Genomic DNA, 20,257 nt, shown 5'->3' on the forward strand with positions numbered 1-20,257 from the left:
TACAAATATGTTCATTTTCTTTCAGATAAATATTTCACTATAGTAAAAAGTGAAAATTCTACTTTGATTTTCTTGTTATAGATTTGGTTGAAACAGAAATAAAGGAGTTAATTCTTGATATTAAGTACCCTGCAACCAAAAAACAAGTAAGTGTATATATAATCTGTGAAGTCTCCTGTTTGAGTGGCAGTTATTTTCCTCTAAATATACAGGCTAAATTCTTTTTTTCATGTATTTATTCATGTTCATCTCTTTTCATATTCCCATTTGGAAGTTTCTGTTGATTTTAAAAATTAAGTAATATTACCATTCACATGAGTGCATGTATTTTTATACACATACTTATACATAACAAATTCAGATTAAAGATAAATAGTAAAATAAAACATATGTCTGACTAGTCACCTTAGGAAATACAATCTTACCAAGAACTCTTAAAAAGCCCTGCATATCCCTTCTCAATCCCATTCCTTTTCCCTATCCCTTAAGGTAATTCAAATTCAGAATTTTATGTTAATCTTTTGCTCTTCTGGATTTTTGTTTGTTTTGGTAGCACTAGGGATTGAACCCAGGTGCATTCTGCCTCTGAGCTATACCCTCCAGCCCTTTTGATTTTTTGTGTTGCTGGGGTTGTCCTAGAACCTGCTATCCTCCTGTCTCAGTCTCCCAAGTACTGAAATTACAGGTATGTGCAACCATGCCTGCCCCCCCCAGCCCTATTTTTTTTTTTTTTTGTGGTACTGGGGGTGGAACCCAGAGGCTTTCTACTTCCGGGCTACACTCCCAGACCCATTTTATATTTTATTTGGAAACAGGGTCTCACTAAGTTGCTGAGAGCCTCACTAAGTAGCTGAGGCTGGCTTCGAACCTGTGCGATCCTCCTGTCCCAGCCTCCCAAGCGTGGGGATTACAAGCGTGCGCCATCACGCCTGGCTTCCTATTTTGTATTTTGAAACAGGGTCTTGGTAAATTCCTGAGGCTGTCTTCAACCTGTAATCCTCCTGTCTCAGCCTCCCAAGTATTGGGATTACAGGTGTGCCCAACCATGTCCAGCCTAATCTAGTTTTTAAAAACTATTTAGTTTCACCTATAAAATGCTTTTCATAGTAGCATATCAATTTAATGTGCAATGTGAAAGGATAAATGTGAACTTTAATTGCTGTGTCTAATGCATTGTTTCTGATGGTCCCTATGTTAGGCATGAGGAGAGATACTGGAACTAGCAAATGAAGACTCTTAAGTATCTAGGGGTTTAGGGTAGTGAAAGGTAGGCAGAGTAGGGTAGATAACTATGTTCATCTAGCATGGCCACATGTATATGAAGTAATTAAGTGATTACTGAGTTCTTGCTAGCTCTTATTATTGACATGACATTAACTTCATTTTTAAAAAAATTTATTGGAGCTGGGCATTGTGGTGCATGGTTGCAATCCCAGTATTCGGGAGTCTGAGACAGGAGGATTGCAGTTCGTGGACAGCCTCAGCTATTGAGGCCCTTTGCAACTCAGTGAAACCCTGTTTCAAAATAATAAAAAATAGGGCTAGGGTTGTAGTTCAGAAGTAAAATGCCCCTAGGTTCCATCCTCAGTACAGCAAAAAAAAAAAATTATTGGTGCATTGTAATTATATATTATATATCTCAGTGAGGCCCAAACCCATACAAATAGATGCGCACACAGGTCCTGGTGTGATTCCCATCAGGTCTCTGGTGCCCAGCCCTTCCTGTACGTAGCTAGAATGGTAGTGCTGCCCTTACACATGGGTGCAGCATCATTTGAACTGTGTCTTTCATCTGTTCTTCCCTTTCCTCTCCACGTGTTCCTCCCTTTAGCTCCTCCCACAGTTCTACTTGCACCTCTTTTCCTTATGTCTATGTATCAGAGGCTTATTCAAACTCTTACTGGCATGGCTTTGTTTCTGATTCCCTTTTGGTCATTCTATTTAGCCCTTGCATTGTAGATGTCTTATTCTTAGGCCAGACTTTTTGTTATACCATATGTGACATGATATGAAGCTGATGACATTCTACTTATGATGTAGCTTTATCTCAAGTAGGTATATTAAAGCACCTTAAATATGAAACTTCTATAAAATTTGAGGTATAAAGGCATAGGCATAAATGTGAAATTTAAAACATCAGATCATTGCCTTATGATTTACTTTAACTGCTTAATATCTTTCTTTTAGGCTTTGGAAAGCATTTTGGCAAGTGAACGTTTACCATTTTCCTGCCTTAGAAACATCACCCAGACTTTAATGGACACTTTAAAAAATCAAGGTAATAGAGTGTATACTGATCAGAGGCTATGGTTTCACTTCAAATTTTATATATCTCATCATAGAGCTCTTCTTTATTCTATTTTTATTTTTCTTACTGTTGGAGAATCTTATTTTATTTTTTAAAATGACATGTTTTACCATAATGGGACAATTATTTTTGCTTTCAAAATTCATTCTGGTTTAAACATACCAATAAAACAAAACACCAAGATATTACGTAATTTCAAGAGATTTAATGAAGAAAACTCTTTTTATGTTTTTGTTTGTTAGTTGTTTTTTGTGTGTGTGTGGATCTGGGGATGGAACCCAGGAGCATTCAACCTCCAAGCTACACCTCCTGCCCTATTGTTTATTCTTTATTTTGAAACCAGGTTTCACTGAGTTGGGAAGGGCCTCACTAAGTAGCTGAGGCTGTCCGTGAACCGCAATCCTCTGGTCTCAGCTGGGATTACAAGCATGCGCCACCATGCCCAGCTTTTTTTTTTTTTTTTATGATTTTAAAAAATATATCTAATATGTTTTTCTTTCTGCCTTTTAGAACTTGAGTCTGTTGATGAAGGATTGCTACAGTTTTGTGCCAATAAACTGAAATTACTACAACTGTATGAGTCTGTCAGTCAATTAAATTCCCTTGATGTTCATCCAGACACACCATTCTCTGATAATGTAAGTATGCCTCAATTTTAGTATTATACAAAATAATCTCTAAGTAATTTAATTTTTAAAATTTGTAGTTAAAGAAGTAGAAAAATGAAGATGTTTTTTAAAGCTTATATTTGATTTTCTTTACCAGGCTTCTCCTGGTTTTCTCTGTCTTGCTGCTAAATTACTATTACTTTTACAAGAATATGGAATTATATTGCTAATGTTTCTTTATTATCTAGGCTCATTTGATTTAAGGTGCCTATTTAGAAAACAACAACTTCTGGAAAAGGTTTACAATGAAATTATTTTCAATTTACTAATGTGACAAAACTAATTTCTCATAAAGAACAAAATAAGTCTGCCAAGCAGCAAAGATTAGTTTCAATGTGTTATGGTTAAACTAATAAGCTTTCTCTGTTATGTACTGCATAATGAAATAAATTTTAGAAACATTCCACATTAAAGTAAGTGTCCTCTTACTGGAGAATAGAGAAAAATAGTGTCTTGTGAGAAAATTACTGTTGGACAAGTTGCCCATCTTTGGGACCTCATGTCCTCTACTTATCTGAGGAAAGATTGTTGAAATTATTTTATTGATCTTTCAAGTTACTGATAATGCTTTTTATTTTTTAATTTTTTGAGTGCTGGGGATTGAACCCAAGGGTATTCTACTTCTGAGCTACACCTCCAGCCCTATTTTATTTTTTATTTTGAAACAGAGTCTCCCTAAGTTGCCGAGACTGGCCTGTGATCCTTCTGTCTCAGCCTCCCAAGTACTGGGATTACAGATGTGCATCCTCATACTCAGAGATGATAATGATTTTAAAAAATTATCTGGTTAGAGTATAGCTCAGGGGTAAAGTATTTACAACATGTGGGTTTGGTCCCTAGCATGGGGAAAATCTGGTATATTTGAAAGTTAATTTCATTTAAGGTAGAAGCTTTTTTATTTTAAATACATGCAAACAAAAATTTTATGACTAGAAAAATGAGGAAAAAATTGTAGTGGAAACAAGCTACACTTTCTGGTATCTTTTTTGTTTTGTTTTGTTTTGTTTTGGTGGTACTGGGTTTCCTGGAAGCCCTTATACCTCTGGGCTACACTCCCAGACCTATTTTATACTTTTTTATTTGGAAACAGGATCTCTTAAGCTAGCGCAGCTGGCTTCCAACCTGTGCAATCCTCCTGTCTCTGCCTCCCAAGTGCGGGGATTACAAGAGTGCACCACCATGCCTGGCTATCTTTGTGATTTTAGATGGATTTTATATAGCAGTTTATCAGTAATGTATTCATTATGATATTCTATGAATCATATTATAAATGGCAGGACTCGTTTTTCAGGATATTTTGGGTTTTTTCTCCACTTTTACAATAGTGAAATAGTTTTAAGCAAGTAATGCCCACAGAATTTTCTGGACATTTTATAGGTTCTTCAGTGCCTGAATTTTCTCATAAGATCTAAAGTCTTTGCACATGCTGATCAAATAAAGTTAAATATGCCATTGATAAGGTCTATATTTCACTTGATATCTCAGTATATAGCCCATTATAAAATTCATCTCCATTTGGTAGACCCACATAGAATGCAAAGATAAAAGAAGCACAAAATCCTAAAAACCATTTGAGAAACTATTCTTTATTATTGTTTATAAAACACTACTAAAGAATTAAAATGGCATTTTGCTATAGACTTTTTTGGGTGCTTCAGAAACATGCAGCCAGTTTCTAGGCTCAATGACTAATATTTTACATATAGGACTAAAATTCAGAGGTGAATTCATTTTTTGCTGTTTATGGGACTTAAACATACAAAGTTACATATAAGTTTGTTATATTGAACTATTGAAACATGTGGGGGTTTGGGTTTTTTTTTTTTTTTTTTTTTTGCAGTACTGGTGTTTGAACCCAGGGGTATTCTACCTCTGACCTACACCTCTAGCTTGCTTGCTTGCTTGCTTTCTGCCCGCCCTCCCTCCCGCCCTCCCCTACCCTCCCCCCCTCCTCCCTCTTTCTTTCTTCTTTCTTTCTTTCTTTCTTTCTTTCTTTCTTTCTTTCTTTCTTTCTTTCTTTCTTTCTTTCTTTCTTTCTTTCTTTCTTTCTTTCTTTCTTTGGTACTGGGGTTCCTGGAAACCCTTATACCTCCAGGCTACACTCCCAGACCCATTTTATACTTTTATATTTGGATACAGGGTCTCTTAAGCCAGCGCAGCTGGCTTCCAACCTGCGTGATCCTCCTGTCTCTGCCTCCCAAGTGCTGGGATTACAAACTGCACCACCACATCCAGCTTTTATTCTTTATTTTGAACAAGGCCTCACTAAGTAGCTGAGACTATCCACGAACCACAATCCTCCTGTCTGAGCCTCACAAATGCTAGGATTACAAGCTTGTGCCACCACACCCGACTCCATTGGTATGTGTTTAATAGCATTTTACAATTTACCCCCTTGTCTTTAAAAACAGTGGCTTATAGTAAAAAAATGAAACCTGTTTAGGAATATGGCTTTATTTATGTATGCTATAGTAAATTTTGGAGTGTGTGTGTGTGTGTGTGTGTGTGTTACTGGGGGTGGAACCCAGAGGCTTTCTACCTCTAGGCTATACTCCCAGACCTATTTTATTTGGAAACAGGGTCTCACTAAGTTGCTGAGAGCCTCACTAAGTAGCTGAGGCTGGCTTCGAACCTGTGCGATCCTCCTGTCTCAGCCTCCCAAGCGCTGAGATTACAAGTGTGTGCCACCACGCTCGGCTACATTTTTTAATTTTGACAAATGATAGTATCAAGAGATGTTTCTGTATATATGGCATATAAAAATGAAAAGGCAGATTGTATCTATGCTTTTAAATCTTTGTATGCCTGACATTTACATAGAAGAATCATGTATAAATACAGCAAGAATGGTTTCCCACTATTTTTACTTTATACTTATTTACATAAAAACATTTAATTTCAAATAGTTCCTTAGTTTTATGAATGATAAGAGTAGCAGTTGACATCTTTTTTAATTTTTTATTATACAAGAATACATGTTTACTCTAACAATTTAGAAGAGTATAGAGCACTCTCAAGCAACTTTCCAAAATTAGTAGTGTAAAATTGGTACTTTTTTTGTGTGTGTGCTATTGGGGTTCCTGGAAGCCCTTCTACCTCTGGGCCACACTCCCAGACCTAATTTATACTTTTTTTTTAATTTGGAAACAGGATCTCTTAAGCCAGCGCGGCTGGCTTTGAACCTGCGCGATCCTCCTGTCTCTGCCTCCCAAGCGCGGGGATTACAAGCGTGCGCCACCACACCCAGCAAAATGGTACTTTCTAAAATTGGTACTTTTAGCCGGGTGTGATAGTGCACACTGTAATCCCAGTATTTAGGAGGCTGAGTTAGGAGGATCCGGATTCGCAGACAACCTCAGTTACTTAATGAGGCCTTCTGCAACTTAGTGAGACCCTGTTTCCAAAAAAAGAATAAAAAATAGGGCTGGGAGTGTAGCTCAGAGGTAGAATGCCCCTGGGTTTCACCCCTAGTACTGCAGAAGATGAAAATAAAATGAGTACTGTTACTAGTATATAGTTTTTCAAAAATAATTTAAATAACCTTCTAGTCATGAAATATAATTTGATATAATATTTAATATATATTATATATAATATATATAATATTTAAAATATAATTTTAAGCGGAGTACATGATAGTCATCACAGTGATAAAAAACGTCATATTTTCAGCTGAGCATAGTGGCACATGCCTGTCATCCCAGGACTTTGGAGGCTGAGGCAGAGGGATTGGAGGTTTGAGGACGGCCTCAACAATTTAGTGAGTCCGTCAGCAATGAACTGAGAACCTGTTTCAGAAGTTAAAAAATAAAATGAAAAAGTGCTGGTAGTGTATCTCGGAGGTAGAATGCCTCTGAGTTCTATCTCTAGGACCAGATAACAACAAAAAGTCATCTTTTCTTAATATTGAATAGATATGTTTAATATATACATTGAATTATTATATTGAAATATTGTTATATATTAAATTATATATTGATATATGTTGAATTATATGTATTTATATATTGATATTTCTTGATATATATTGAATTATATTGATAATTGTTCAGATAGTAGAGCTGGCACATGTGGCAAATTCATAGAAGAGACCCGGTCTATTGAGAACTTTTTTCCTTCTATGTTAAGGACTTGGCTGTATTACTGAGACTCGAAGAAAAAGAACTACGTAAGCTCCAGGCATTATTAGAGAAATACAAGCAAGAGAACTCGCGGACGACTGTCCGATTTTCTGATGATAAGGATGGTGTGTTGCCTGTTAAGACATTTCTGGAATATTTAGATTATGAGAAAGATGTGCTCAACATAAAGAAGATAAGTGAGGAAGAATATGTGGCTCTAGGTAAGTACACAAGCCACTGTGCTTCGTATCCTTCCGCGTCTAGAAGAATCCTGGCAGAATCCGTTAGCATCTCATAGAGCGCCTTACTCCTGAAGGTAAATTAACCAAAGAATTTTGATCTTTTGGTCAATAAAAGATACTCTGGAAGCCAGGCATAGTGGCACACGCTTGTAATCCCCGCGCTTGGGAGGCGGAGACAGGAGGATCGCGCAGGTTCGAAGCCAGCCATGCTGGCTTAAGAGACCCTGTTTCCAAATTTAAAAAAGTATAAAATAGGTCTGGGAGTGTAGCCCGGAGGTAGAAGGGTTTCCAGGAACCCAGTACCACCAAAAAAAAAAAAAAAAAAAAGATACTCTGGATATACATTTCATATGTTTATATATTTGATATGTATTTTTATGTATTTCATATACATATATTCATATATATTTATACAGATTGAATTGTATGAATGAGTATACTTAAAGAGACAGTGTTAGACATGTAATTTGCTTTCTGCCTCAATAATTCAGGCAAGTCAAACTGTTAATCTCATGCTGTTTTGCTTCTCTGGAATTTTAGAATACGTTTCAGAAGTCCAGATGCTAATTGGTCATTGGTTAACGTGTCACGCCTGCTTTTCTTTTACTAGGCAGTTTCTTTTTTTGGAAGTGTTTGCATGGAGAAAGCTCCACTGAGGATATGTGTCACACTTTGGAGTCAGCTGGACTTAGCCCTCAGCTGCTGCTGGTAAGTTTTGTTGCTAGATACTCTTATTCCTTGCTAATGTTAGGCAGAGCAGACGAGTCTTTCTTTAAATCATTGCCTTTTGGAGCATACCTAAAAACCTTCTAAAAATGATCAAAGAAAAGTATAATCACCATATTTAGTAGAATAAGATTATCTTTTTAAATGTTAACAAGCAAAGCTGGGCGTGGTGGCACACGCTTGTAATCCCAGTACTTGGGTGGCTGAGACAGGAGTACTGTGCAGGTTTGAAGCCAGCCTCAGCTACTTAGTGAGGCTTTTGGCAACTTAGTGAGACCCTGTTTCCAAATAAAATAGAAAATAGGTTTGGGAGTGAGTGTAGCCTCAAAGGTAGAAAGCCGCTGAATTCCATCCTTAGCACCACAAAAAAAAAAAAAAAAAGTTAACAAGCATATTCTATGGTTGGCCTAAAATAAATTTAGAATCCTATCTATATGAATGTGTTATAATGGACTCTGATCAGCAGTAAAGCTTGTAACATTAGAATAAAAATAATCAGAGAACAAAAAAACATTTCCTTTAATGCTATATAAAATTATATCAACATTTTCAAACTTTGAGCATATGTTAGGATGTAATCTTTATGCTATAACCAATTTAAGACAAAATAATTATCCAATTGAAATTCAGCTCATCCAAAAGACTAACAAAGCCGGGCGTGGTGGCGCACGCTTGTAATCCCAGCATTCAGGAGGCTGAGACCAGAGGATCGCGGTTTGCGGACAGCCTCAGCTACTTAGTGAGGCCCTCCGCAACTCAGTGAGACCCGGTTCCAAAATAAAGAATTAAAAACAGTGCAGGGGGTGTAGCTTGGAGGTCAAATGCCCCTGGGTTCCATCCCCAGACCCGCAAAAAAAAAAAAAAAAGAGTAACAAAATGGATGCCTTTAAATATAGAAAGCCAACAGATAGATGGCTTCCTCACAGTCTGCTGTCATTTTCATTCATTCCTTGAATGCAAAAGTAAAGCAGAAAGGAGATTGGTACTGCAGAAGAATACTTTCCAAAAGGGAATGTTTATCAGGCATTAGGCATGGGATCTACCGAGGATCCAGGGGATTTTCTGTTTTAATCTTAGGTACAGATTCTAACAAGTCTTGGGGATTATGTGATAGAATAAAGGAACTAATCAAATTTTCTCTCCAATTTTCTGTATTCCAGCTCTATTATTTAGATATCACTTAATGGCTATCAATATGAGACATATTTAATATAAAAACAATTCACATTTATAATATGAGTTTATAGTATGTATGTATGTTATTTCTTCTTGTGATAGTTTGGAAGAATATCTTATTTTGTATTTACTAGCTATGAGGTAGTTGCTTTTCTGTACTGTCTTTCCTTTTGTGTGTATACATGGATATGTTTCTGTGTAAATAGCTTAATTTATCCTTGTTTTCTCCTCTTCATTATTTTTCTTCCTTAAACTTAACCTTTTCCCAAAGTTTAAAATACCTTCCTATCGCTTATAAGTGATCCTAAAAGCCTGTATGTTGTGATCATACCTTTGGCATCCTATATTTCATACTGATCTATATACAAACAAAAACTTATCCACTGGGGATTTTTTTAAGTTTATATAAAAGAAGAAAACCACACCCTAGATTATACATAGCAGTTTCCTTATTGGGCAAGAGCTAGAAGGAGCTGACCTAGGCAAAAACAGGAAGGAAAAAATTAAGCAGAGCAGGTTGGTTGGTGTTTCAGAATTTGTTAAAGGTAGTGGTAGGTAGGGGAATGTTTCTTTGGAAATAAAAATAAGAGTTCACAGTATGGAGAGAATGCACCCAAGCATGGCATTTAATTTTGTTTAGTTTGGCTGCTTTAATCTAGAATAACATTTGGGTTGCTGTTCTTTATGAGTATTTTAAACTTGGTTGCTGATGGAGACATGAAGCAAACCTTGAGAGACATTAAACCTACAGGTATGTTTGGAAACCTGTGCCCATGCTTGTAATCCCTGTGCTTGGGAGGTGGAGACAGGAGGATTGCACAGGTTCAAAGCCAGCTGTACTGGCTTAAGAGACCCTTTTCCCAATTAAAAAGTATAAAATAGGTCTGGGAGTGTAGCACGTAGGTAGAAGGGTTTCCAGGAACCCCAGTACCACTAAAAAATAAAAAAGAAGTTGTTGAGGCCAGGCGTGGTGGTGCACACTTGTAATTCCCGTATTTGGGAGGCTGAGACAGGAGTATCTGGATTGGTGGCTAGCTTCAGCTACTTAGTTAGGCCCTCTGCAGCTTAGTGAGACCCTGTTTTAAAACAAAGAATAAAATTGGTCTGGGAATGTAGCTAAGAGGTAATATGCCCCTGGGTTCAATTTCAGTACTGCAAAAAAAAAAAAAAAAAAAAAAAAAAAAAGAAGAAGAAGAAGAAGTTGAGGCCATACATTTATACCTAAAATCAATCTGAGTAGTCTGGTGTCAACCTAATGGTGAACCTGAAAAGATTAAACAGGGACTAAGTTGCTAAGACTGGACACAAACCTGTGATTCTCCTGTCTCAGCTTCCCAAACACTGGGATTACAGGCATGTGCCACCACACCAGACTCAGTCAGCCTTTTATTTTAGATCTTTTTCTTCCCACATAAAGGTACTGCAGTATTCTAATTAATAAAAACCATTTGTAGGTACCAGTTCTCACAAATCTGCCATTAAACTTTTCATTATCCGAGAATTATCTATGAAAATTTTGATAAATCTTGAAAATGTTATAAACTTAAGTAGATATGCTGGCATGTTAAGTCTCTTATGTCGATTTTGGTGTTACTGTTTATAACAGGCTTTTCATAACTCAGTAATGGTTTTTAAATGAGAACTTCATCGTTCTGTATACTTTTGCCCACTGCCAAGTCTGAGGTAACTCTGTACATTGAAGGCAAGGGCAAGACCCTCACCTCCAGATCCTCTGTCTCTAATCCAACCTGCAGTTGAAAGTTTGAGCCACAGCAAATCTACATGTGGTTATATCCTTCTTGGTAATATGCTCCTTAATAGAGGTTTGAGTTGAAAGGTAGTGCCTAACCTAAAGAGGCAGAAAAGGTAAACTTTAGATATCAAGTAGATCATAAAGACGCTCTTGGGTAGACAGACCTTATCCTGGCCCTCGCATTCCATGGTAGAACAAGCAACCAACTCAAAAGGCAGCAGCATCCGTAGGCAGGATGTGCTGCTTAGAACAGGGCAAGATCTTATCTCTGCTAATTATTTTTTGGGCTGAAAAGGTTTTAAATTTGATTTCAGTCTCTGCTCCTGAGTGTTTGGCTTTCTAAGGAAAAAGATATTCTGGATAAACCTCAGTCTGTCTGCTGTCTTCATACAATGCTGTCGCTGCTGAGCAAGATGAAAGGTAGGCTGCTGCTGCTGCATGCTGTGTTTCAGTTCCTGCTCCTGGAAACATTTAGTGTGAGAAATGCCACAAAAACAGGGAGGGAGGATAGTTTGTCTTAACAAAAGAGCTATACGAGCCTGGCGTGGTGGTGCACACTTGTAATCCCAGCATTTGGGAGGCTGAGACTGGAGGATCGCGGTTCGTGGACAGCCTCAGCTACTTAGTGAGGCTCTCTGCAACTCAGTGAGACCCAGTTTCAAAATAAAAAATAAAAAATAGGGCAGGGGGTGTAGCTCAGAGGTCAAATGCCCCTGGGTTCCATCCTCAGACCTGAAAAAAAAAAAAAAAGAGCTATAGTGCACAAGACATTTCATTATATTCTTTTCTGTATTAATAAAAAGTTCATAGTGCATTTGAAGTATCCTTGAAAATTAAGTCATTTTTGTTTCATAAAATGTAGCATAATATAAATAATACATTTCATTTTTTTTTCTTTTGTGGTACTGGGGATTGAACTTGGGCATTCTACCTACAAGCTACACTCTAGCCCTATTTTTAATCTTTATTTTGAAACAGGTATCTCACTAAGTTGTAGCGGGCCTCACAAGTTGCTGAGGCTGGCCACAAACCTGTGATCCTCCTGTCTCAGCTTCCCAAGTACTGAAATTACAAGCGTGCACCACCACACCTGGCTAAATAATACATTTTCTTGCCTCAAGCTAATTGAATGGTCTTTGGTGGAAGTAGTATTTTTCTTATTCTTGAAAAAGAATAAGAAAGATAAGGCTTATCAGAACAATAAATAATCTGTTATATTAAAATGTCAAATAGTAGTTTTCAGTAGTGATGAAAACATTCTGCATCGAGATTTATATTGATTCTAAAATAAGATGACTAGCAGTATAAAGAAATGGAGTATAAATATTCTGAGTAAAATAATTGTATATCTTTGGGGAAATTTAAACATGAAGGATTTGAACAAAGTCAGCCGTGCAACAGTTTCCCTTTTCCTTTTTCCAATGTGTCTCTAGTGGCCATCGATGAGACCTGGGACTCCCAGTCCGTGTCCCCTTGGTGGCAGCAGATGCGCATGGCCTGTATCCAGTCTGAAAACAATGGAGCTGCTCTGTTATCTGCACATGTTGGGCATTCTGTTGCCGCGCAGTTATCAAACAGTATGACAGAGAAAAAAGTAAGTGGGCAAAGATACAGCTTTGTACCTGTTTAGTCAGCTAAGGGAATGCTTTTCCTTTCCTGGGAATACATTGTCTTCAGTGTTATGGAACATCTAGAATTTGAAATATGTGTCTAGCAGATTATTTGATTGGACTTTTTTGGGGAAAATGGAAATTTGGAGTTCTGCCCTTAATTCGTTTATTGAGATGTCTTGCATACTTGAATTTAGCAGTTGCCACATGACATAAAATTTGGAGAGCAGAGAGTTGGCTCTCCGCCAGCAGCAGGTGATTTGTGGGGAGTCCTGTCAAAGTGTGGCACCACCTGGCTTCTATTTCCTTATCTACAGGAAGTTAGGATGTGACTGGGTCACTTCTCAGATTTCTTCAAGTTCTAAATTTCTGTGGTTGCCTTTATTCTTTATTCTTTTATAAACCTAGCATTGAACAATTCAAATATAAGTTGTCTGATAGCCTTTTATGGTTTTTCCTCATCTCTTGAGGATTCAAATGTACATATTTGAGTCTTGAAAATACATATGTGTGTGTGTGTATATATATATATATATATATATATATACACACACACACATATATATACAAACATATACATATATGTGTAATTTTGTAATGTGTATATTTGTATATATGTGTATATGAGTATATATACATATATGATTTTTAAAGATGGACATCTCTTAAATTTCATGGTGGATCAAATAATTTTTTTTCCTAGGGGTTATTACATTGATTTGGAAAGACACCTAAATAGATCTCTAGAGATTCACTTAACATTGTCAGTCTTAATAGTTAGGATAAATTTAGTAATATTGACAGCTTGAGATGTTTACAACAATGGAGAGAGAGAAATTTCAAATAAGTTCAAGTTGGTGAATGCATTCTGAAGAGGTATTAGTATCCTGGTGGTACTGATAGAAAAGCTGTGGCCCTTGCTGAAGAAGGCCGAGTAAACTTTTGGAAATGTCCATTGGTTGAACCATGATCATTACCATAGGACCCTTGTAAGTGACCCCTGAGTCTCCAGCCTGCTCCTGGCCCCTTGTGTTTTATGCAGTCAAGTAGTAGGACTGGTGAAACAGCATCTGAGTGTTGCTTTGTGTTATCTCCTGACTTCCTGTCAGCTTTTCAGTTAAAAGCTCATCCAAACTAAGGTCAATTCGGAAACTTTGCCGGGGAATCACCAGTGCACTCTGTTAGTTTTCCCAAACAGTTTTGGGTGCTGATGCAGAAGCCCTCACTGATTCCTGGGAGGCCCTTTCTCTGGACACTGAGTACTGGAAACTGCTTCTGAAACAGCTGGAGGATTGTCTCATACTTCAGACTCTGCTTCACAGCAGAGGCAGCACACGGAACTCCAAAGTGTCTTCACTGCAGGCCGAGCCACTTCCGAGGCTTTCTGTTAAAAAGTTGTTGGAAGGAGGAAAGGGTAAGCTGGAGTTTGAGTGTGTGCATTTCTGTTTCTGTGTTGGGAAGCTTTTTTATTCATGTTACTGAATCCTAGGCTTTAGTTAAGATGACACAGCTGTGGGACCTCATCTTTGGCTCTGAGTGTGTCCTCCTCCCTCAACCCTGCTCTCCCACTCGTGGGCACTTCATCTTATTCATCTTTCAGGATCTGGCTAAGTGCTCCCTTCTGAGGAAGGCTTTTCTTGATCTCCACAGAACTTGATTCCTCTTTTTTTGTGTATTTTCTTCTTTTGTTACATATATTTTTATTTTTATTTTTATTTTATACAGAATAGTTGTACATATTTTGGGGTACATTAAGGCATTTCAGTTTATATATATGAAGCTGGTTTCTTGAAGAAATTAACAAGAAAGATAAACCACTAGCCAACTTAACCCAAAAAAGAGAAATCAATCTAAATTATGAAGATAAGAGATGAAAAAAGGAGATATTACCACCAACAGTGTAGAAATACAGAGGATTATCAGAAACTATACTTCAACAAAATGGAAAATCTGAAAGAAATTGACAACCTCTCTAAACTGAGTCAAAAAGATATAGAAAATTTAAACCAACCAATAGTAATCAAAGAGATTGAAATAGCAATAAAGAGCCTACCATCAAAGAAAAGCTCAGGACCAGATGGTTTCCCAAGTGAATTTTATAAAAGTTAACTTTATAGAAGAGCTAATACTGATACTCCTCTATCTATTTTTTGAAATAGAAACAGGACTCTCCCAAATACATTCTATGAAGCCAACATCACATTAATACCAAAACCAAATAAAGACAGCTCAAGGAAGGAAAACTACAGTTCGTTAATGAACTTGGATGCAAAACTGGTAAACAAAATACTACCACCAACACACACTCAAAACCACATCAAGAAAATCCTGTAGGACCAAGTAGGATTTATCCCAGGGATGCAAGGCTGGTTCAACATATGAAAATCAATCCATGTAATTCATCACTTAAATAGAACCAAAGAAAAAAAATCACATGATCATTTCAATAGATGCTGAAAAAGCATTTGACAAAATCCAACATTCATTTAGGCTAAAAGCACTGCAGAGAATCAGAATAGAAGGAACATACCTCGACATCATAAAGGCAATTTACAATAGGCCCACAGTCAACATCATATCAAATTGGGGAAAACTGCAAGAATTCCCCCTAAAAACAGGAACAACACAAGGATGTCACCACTTCTTTTCAATATAGTACTTCAGACTCTAGCCAGAGCAGTAAGGCATAAAAAGGAAACCAGAGGAGTACAAATAGGAAAAGAAGAACTAAAACTGACTATTTGCAGATGACATGATACTATACTTAGAAGACTCAACAAACTCAACCAAAAGGCATATAGAAATGATCAACAAATTCAGCGTGGTATCAAAATCAATCTTAAAAAATCAAAAGCTTTTCTGTATACCAACCATAAATCAACTGAGAAAGAAATCCAGAAGACACTTCCACTCAGGATGTCCCACAATAAAATAAAATACTTAGGAAACCAAGGAGGTAAAAGACCTCTACAAAGAAAATTATAAAACACTGAAAAAAGAAATAGAAGACCTTAGGAGATAAGAAGATCTTCTATGTTCATGGATAGGCAGAATAAATATCATCAAAATGGCCATACTTCCAAAAGTGATCTACAGGTTCAACGCAATACCTATTAAATTACCAAGGTCATTCCTCACAGACATAGAAAAATCAGTCCTTAAATTCATTTGGAACAATAAAAAAAAACCAATAACCAAAGTAGTTCTGGACAACAAAAACTGTGCAGGAGGAATCACAATACCAGACTTTAAACTATACAATTAGCCTGGCGTGGTGGTGCATGCTTGTAATCCCCGTGCTTGGGAGCCTGAGACAGAAGGATCGCGCAGGTTCGAAGCCAGCCTCAGCTACTTAGTGAGGCTCTCAGCAACTTAGTGAGACCCTGTTTCCAAAAAAAATATAAAATAGGTCTGGGAGTATAGCCCGGAGGTAGAAAGCCTCTGGGTTCCACCCCCAGTACCACCAAAAAAAACAACTATACAATTATTCTTGTCAACCATAATTCCTTTACTGTACTATCAAACACTAGAAGGCTTTCCTCCAGCCAACAAAACCCCTATACCATTAACCATCCCCTGTGTTACCCCTCCCCCATGCTCACCCCCAGTCTCTGGATTCTACTCTTCACTGCACTCTGCTTCTCTGAGATAACTTTGTAGCTCCACGTAGAAGTGAGGACGTGGTATGTGTCCTCTTTTCTGATGTACCACTGTCTACTGTCCTAGTCACTAGGATTCCTGTGATTTTATCTTGGAGGAAAATAAACTCATATTTTTAATTATCTTTGGGTGCTCACTCTTGTCAGAAACTCTGTTGAGCATTTTATACCTGGATGACTGCATTTTTGGCTTTTCCAAGAATTTATAGGTTTCAAACTCATTTCCTCTTAAGATTTGTGGCTTTTTAAAATTTATATATTTTAACTCTATTGTTCCATATTCACACATCTTGAATGTTTTTCAGCTTGCATTTATAATATTTTGTACTATACAGATAGTGAAATATGGTATAAAAGTATATTGTTGATTATGGCTAAATTTTTCCATAGTATTTTATAGGCAAATTAATTTTTTATTAAAAGTGATATTATAAGTCAGGCATGATGGTGCATGTAATCTCAGCATTTGGGAGGCTGAAACTGGAGGAGCATGATTCATGGACAGCCTCACTTAGGTCCTTTGTACAGTGAGACCCTGTTTCAAAAAAAAAAGACTAAAAAATAGGGCTGGGTGTGTAGCTTGTAGGTAGAATGTCCCTGGGTTCCATCCCCAGTACTACAAAAAAAAAAAAAAAAAAAAACCACAAAAAACATTATACTATATTTTCCTGAGAAGCCTAGTAATTAATTTCTTGCTGATTAATCTGTTTTCACTTGTGATTTAAATGAAAAAATTTTAAGAGATCTATTCATTCTTTGATCTGTGTCAGAGAAAATATTTTCTGGACCTGTAGACATAGAAAGCACATGGTATATAGTATAGATGTGTGCCTATGCATTTACATTTTATTTTCAGAAACTATAAAGATGCCCTGAGATAGCAGTATCTCATTTGTCCTCGCCATCGAGTGATAAGTAGCAGCACTGCTATGAATTTCATGGCCTTTGGGGTTCACCTTCAGAATGAAAACTGAATGTAGCACTAGGTTTCTTCTTGAGGAAGTCTATATCATGCACTTTCTCGGCTTCATTTTGTAAACACTGCTGTTCATGTGTCATAAATTTTCTTTTTTGTCTCCAACCTGTAGGTGGCATTGCAGACAGTGTAGCCAAATGGATATTTAAACAGGACTTCAGCCCTGAAGTATTAAAGTTGGCTAATAAAGAAAGAGATATAGAAAATCCAGATGAACCCAAGGAAGGTATTAACAGAGGTTTTTTTGAGGTGTCGGAGGCAGAAACGGACTTAGGAACCATACCAGGTGATATACAAATAATGAGAAATGTGAAATCCAGAGTGGAGACATGTGTTGAGTTTTCAGTAAAAAAATAACATCACCTCTCCTGACTTTCAGACTTGCTGCAGTTAGCCTATGAGCAATTTCCTTGCAGCCTTGAGCTTGATGTACTACATGCACATTGCTGCTGGGAGTATGTTGTGCAGTGGAATAAAGACCCAGAGGTAAGATCCTTATTGCCTCTTTCCTGCCAGTTTTGTGTCTGGGCTCATGCTGTCCACATACAGGCCTGTTAAGTAATTCATTAGAAACACTGGCCTTTTCCTGTTTTAATGTTTCTTCTGTACTGGTAACTGTGTTAGGCCTTTTTTTTTTTTTTTTTTTTTTTTTTTTTTGCGGGTCTGGGAATGGAACCCAGGGGCATTCGACTTCTGAGCTACACCCCCTGCCCTGTTTTTTATTTATTTTGAAACCGGGTCTCACTGAGTTGCAGAGGGCCTCACTAAGTAGCTGAGTCTGTCCGCGAACCAGGATCCTCCGGTCTCAGCCTCCCAAATGCTGGGATTACAAGCGTGCGTCACCACGCCCGGGTTAGGCCTTTTTTTTTTTTTAATATTAACTCTTAGAATATCATCAGTCTTCTGGGCATTGGTGGCACACTTCTGTAATCTCAGTACTTGGAAGGCTGAAGAGAGGAGGAAGATTCAAGACCAACCTGAGTGATTTAGCGAGACTCTCAGCAACCTAGTGAGAACCTGTTTCAAAACAAAAATAAAGAGGGCTGGAGGTACAGCTCAGAGCTACAATGCACCTTCAATATCCAGTACCACCACACACACAAAAATGAATAAATCTGTGAAGTACAGGTATTGTCCCCATAGCAGAGAAGAGAAAACTAGGGCTGAGGAAAGTTGAGTTCCCTACCTAAGCACACACAGTAAGTGTCAGGGTTTACACCTGAGTTCCCCTTTATCTAAAGCCAACATGCCTTGCCTACTCCGTAGTTATGTTGTGACAAATATATTTTTATTTTCTTTTGAATTCCTGTATAAGATAACACCTACCTAGAACAGTATTCTTTTTCCTTTTTTATTTTCCTCCCCCACATGTCCCCTCCTTTCTGCACTACTGAGGACTGAACACAGGGCCTGGCATATGCTAGACAAGTGCTCTACCACTGAGCTACATCCCCAACCCCAAATATTCTTAATATTAAAGTTATTATAATAAAGGTCAGAGTAAAGATTGTGGTGTCAGTCTAGTGTCTGATTGCTCATACGCTACATTTGTCTGAGAAGAACAGTCAGAGAAGTCACGTTATGTACAGGGTGACTCTGCCAGGGTCAGCCTTGTTACTCTCTCCAGCTGGGCTCAGGCTTAATTTTCCACTACACTTGTAGCTACCATCTCTCCCTTGGCATTCACGGTCTGGTATCGGCATAGAGAAAAGGCCCTAAGGTTGGATTTGGGTCCCAGATGAAGTGCCAACCAGTGTCTGCCGACTGAATCCTTTTCTATGCCCCCTTCCTACCTTTTAATGAAGGTGCCAGTCCTTTAGGGCAGACACCAGAATGAGTGTAAGAATATCTGGCGAATATTCCTCTTTGCTGGTCAGTCCTTCACTTAGGGCTCCCTTGTTAGTACTCTGGTGAGTTATCCCTCTCAAGTCAGAATTTTTCTTTATTGTTCTTATATTAGGTTGCACCCTTATAGGAAAATCTAGCATGAACTATTTACACTAATATATTAATGATAATATCCTTTCCTTCTCTTTAATATTAAAGAGGTCAGCTTCAGCAGTGTAGTGAGACCCTTAGCAACCTAGTGAAACCCTATTTCAAAGTAAAAATACAAAGCAGGGCCGGGGATGTAGCTCAGAAGTAGAGTGCCCCTGAGTTCGATTTCAGTACCACATACACAAAAAAAGAAACCCTAACTAAGTAACTGATTTAAGTAACAGACTGTTTTTGATCAGCCCTTAGTGAAAGAGTGGTATAGGACAGAAGACCCGCTAATGCTCCTCGAATCATCCTCTCCAGTCTGCTGCTCCACAAGCCTGCATGGTGGTCATATTTACACTCCTCACTTAGGGAGCATATTTTTCCCGTCCGTTATAAAAGGAATGTTAGAAGTAGAATAAGGACATTTATTTTCTAAAACCCAAATGAATTAATTTCAGACTCAAGACTAAGAAAGTGACATTAATCAGGAGTGGAGGCACATACCTGTATTTCCAGTACTTGGGAGGCTGTGACAGGAGGATTGTGTGTTAAAAGACAGCCTCAGAAAGTAGTGAGACGCTCAGCAACCTAGCAAGACTCTGTTTTAAAATAAAAATAAAATAGGGCTGGAAGTGTAGCTCCAAAGTAAAATGCCCCTGGTTCAATTCCCAATAACACACACACACACACACACACACACACACACACACACACACTCTCTCTCTCTCTCTCTCTCTCTCTCTCTCTCTCCCCTCCCCCTCCCCCTCTCACTCCCCCTCTCACTCTCACTCTCTCATTCATTCCCTCACTCAAGAAGGAAGCACCACAGCATCCAGGGGCATTCTACGTCCTTGCTATATCCCCAGTCCTATTTTTTAGTTTTCATTTATGTATTTATTTATTTATTTATTTATTTATTTATTGGTGGTACTGGGGATGGAAGCCAGGAGCCTTCTACTTCCAAGCTACACCCCCAGCCTTATTTTTTTTATTCTTTTATTTTGAAACAGGGTCTCACTGAGTTGCAAAGGCCTC

The 20,257-nt window shown here is 37.8% G+C and overlaps 1 protein-coding gene across 1 annotated transcript in view; it reads left to right on the forward strand.

Moving 5' to 3' along the window:
- The window catches only part of RAB3GAP2 (RAB3 GTPase activating non-catalytic protein subunit 2), a gene marked incomplete at both ends in the record, with an annotated part of 109,662 nt that overhangs the window by 72,959 nt on the left and 16,446 nt on the right, over window positions 1–20,257 (forward strand). Inside the window, 10 exons of the mRNA XM_080699526.1 lie at window positions 82–146; window positions 2,188–2,278; window positions 2,819–2,946; window positions 7,105–7,322; window positions 7,954–8,047; window positions 11,309–11,414; window positions 12,428–12,588; window positions 13,790–14,018; window positions 17,352–17,525; window positions 17,619–17,725. Coding sequence (XP_080555652.1) covers window positions 82–146; window positions 2,188–2,278; window positions 2,819–2,946; window positions 7,105–7,322; window positions 7,954–8,047; window positions 11,309–11,414; window positions 12,428–12,588; window positions 13,790–14,018; window positions 17,352–17,525; window positions 17,619–17,725 — 1,373 coding nt within the window. The remainder of the gene's footprint in view (window positions 1–81; window positions 147–2,187; window positions 2,279–2,818; window positions 2,947–7,104; window positions 7,323–7,953; window positions 8,048–11,308; window positions 11,415–12,427; window positions 12,589–13,789; window positions 14,019–17,351; window positions 17,526–17,618; window positions 17,726–20,257) is intronic.

This window comes from Muscardinus avellanarius (genome assembly GCF_963383645.1).
Source record: "Muscardinus avellanarius genome assembly, chromosome: 7".
Classification (NCBI taxonomy): Eukaryota; Metazoa; Chordata; class Mammalia; order Rodentia; family Gliridae; genus Muscardinus; species Muscardinus avellanarius.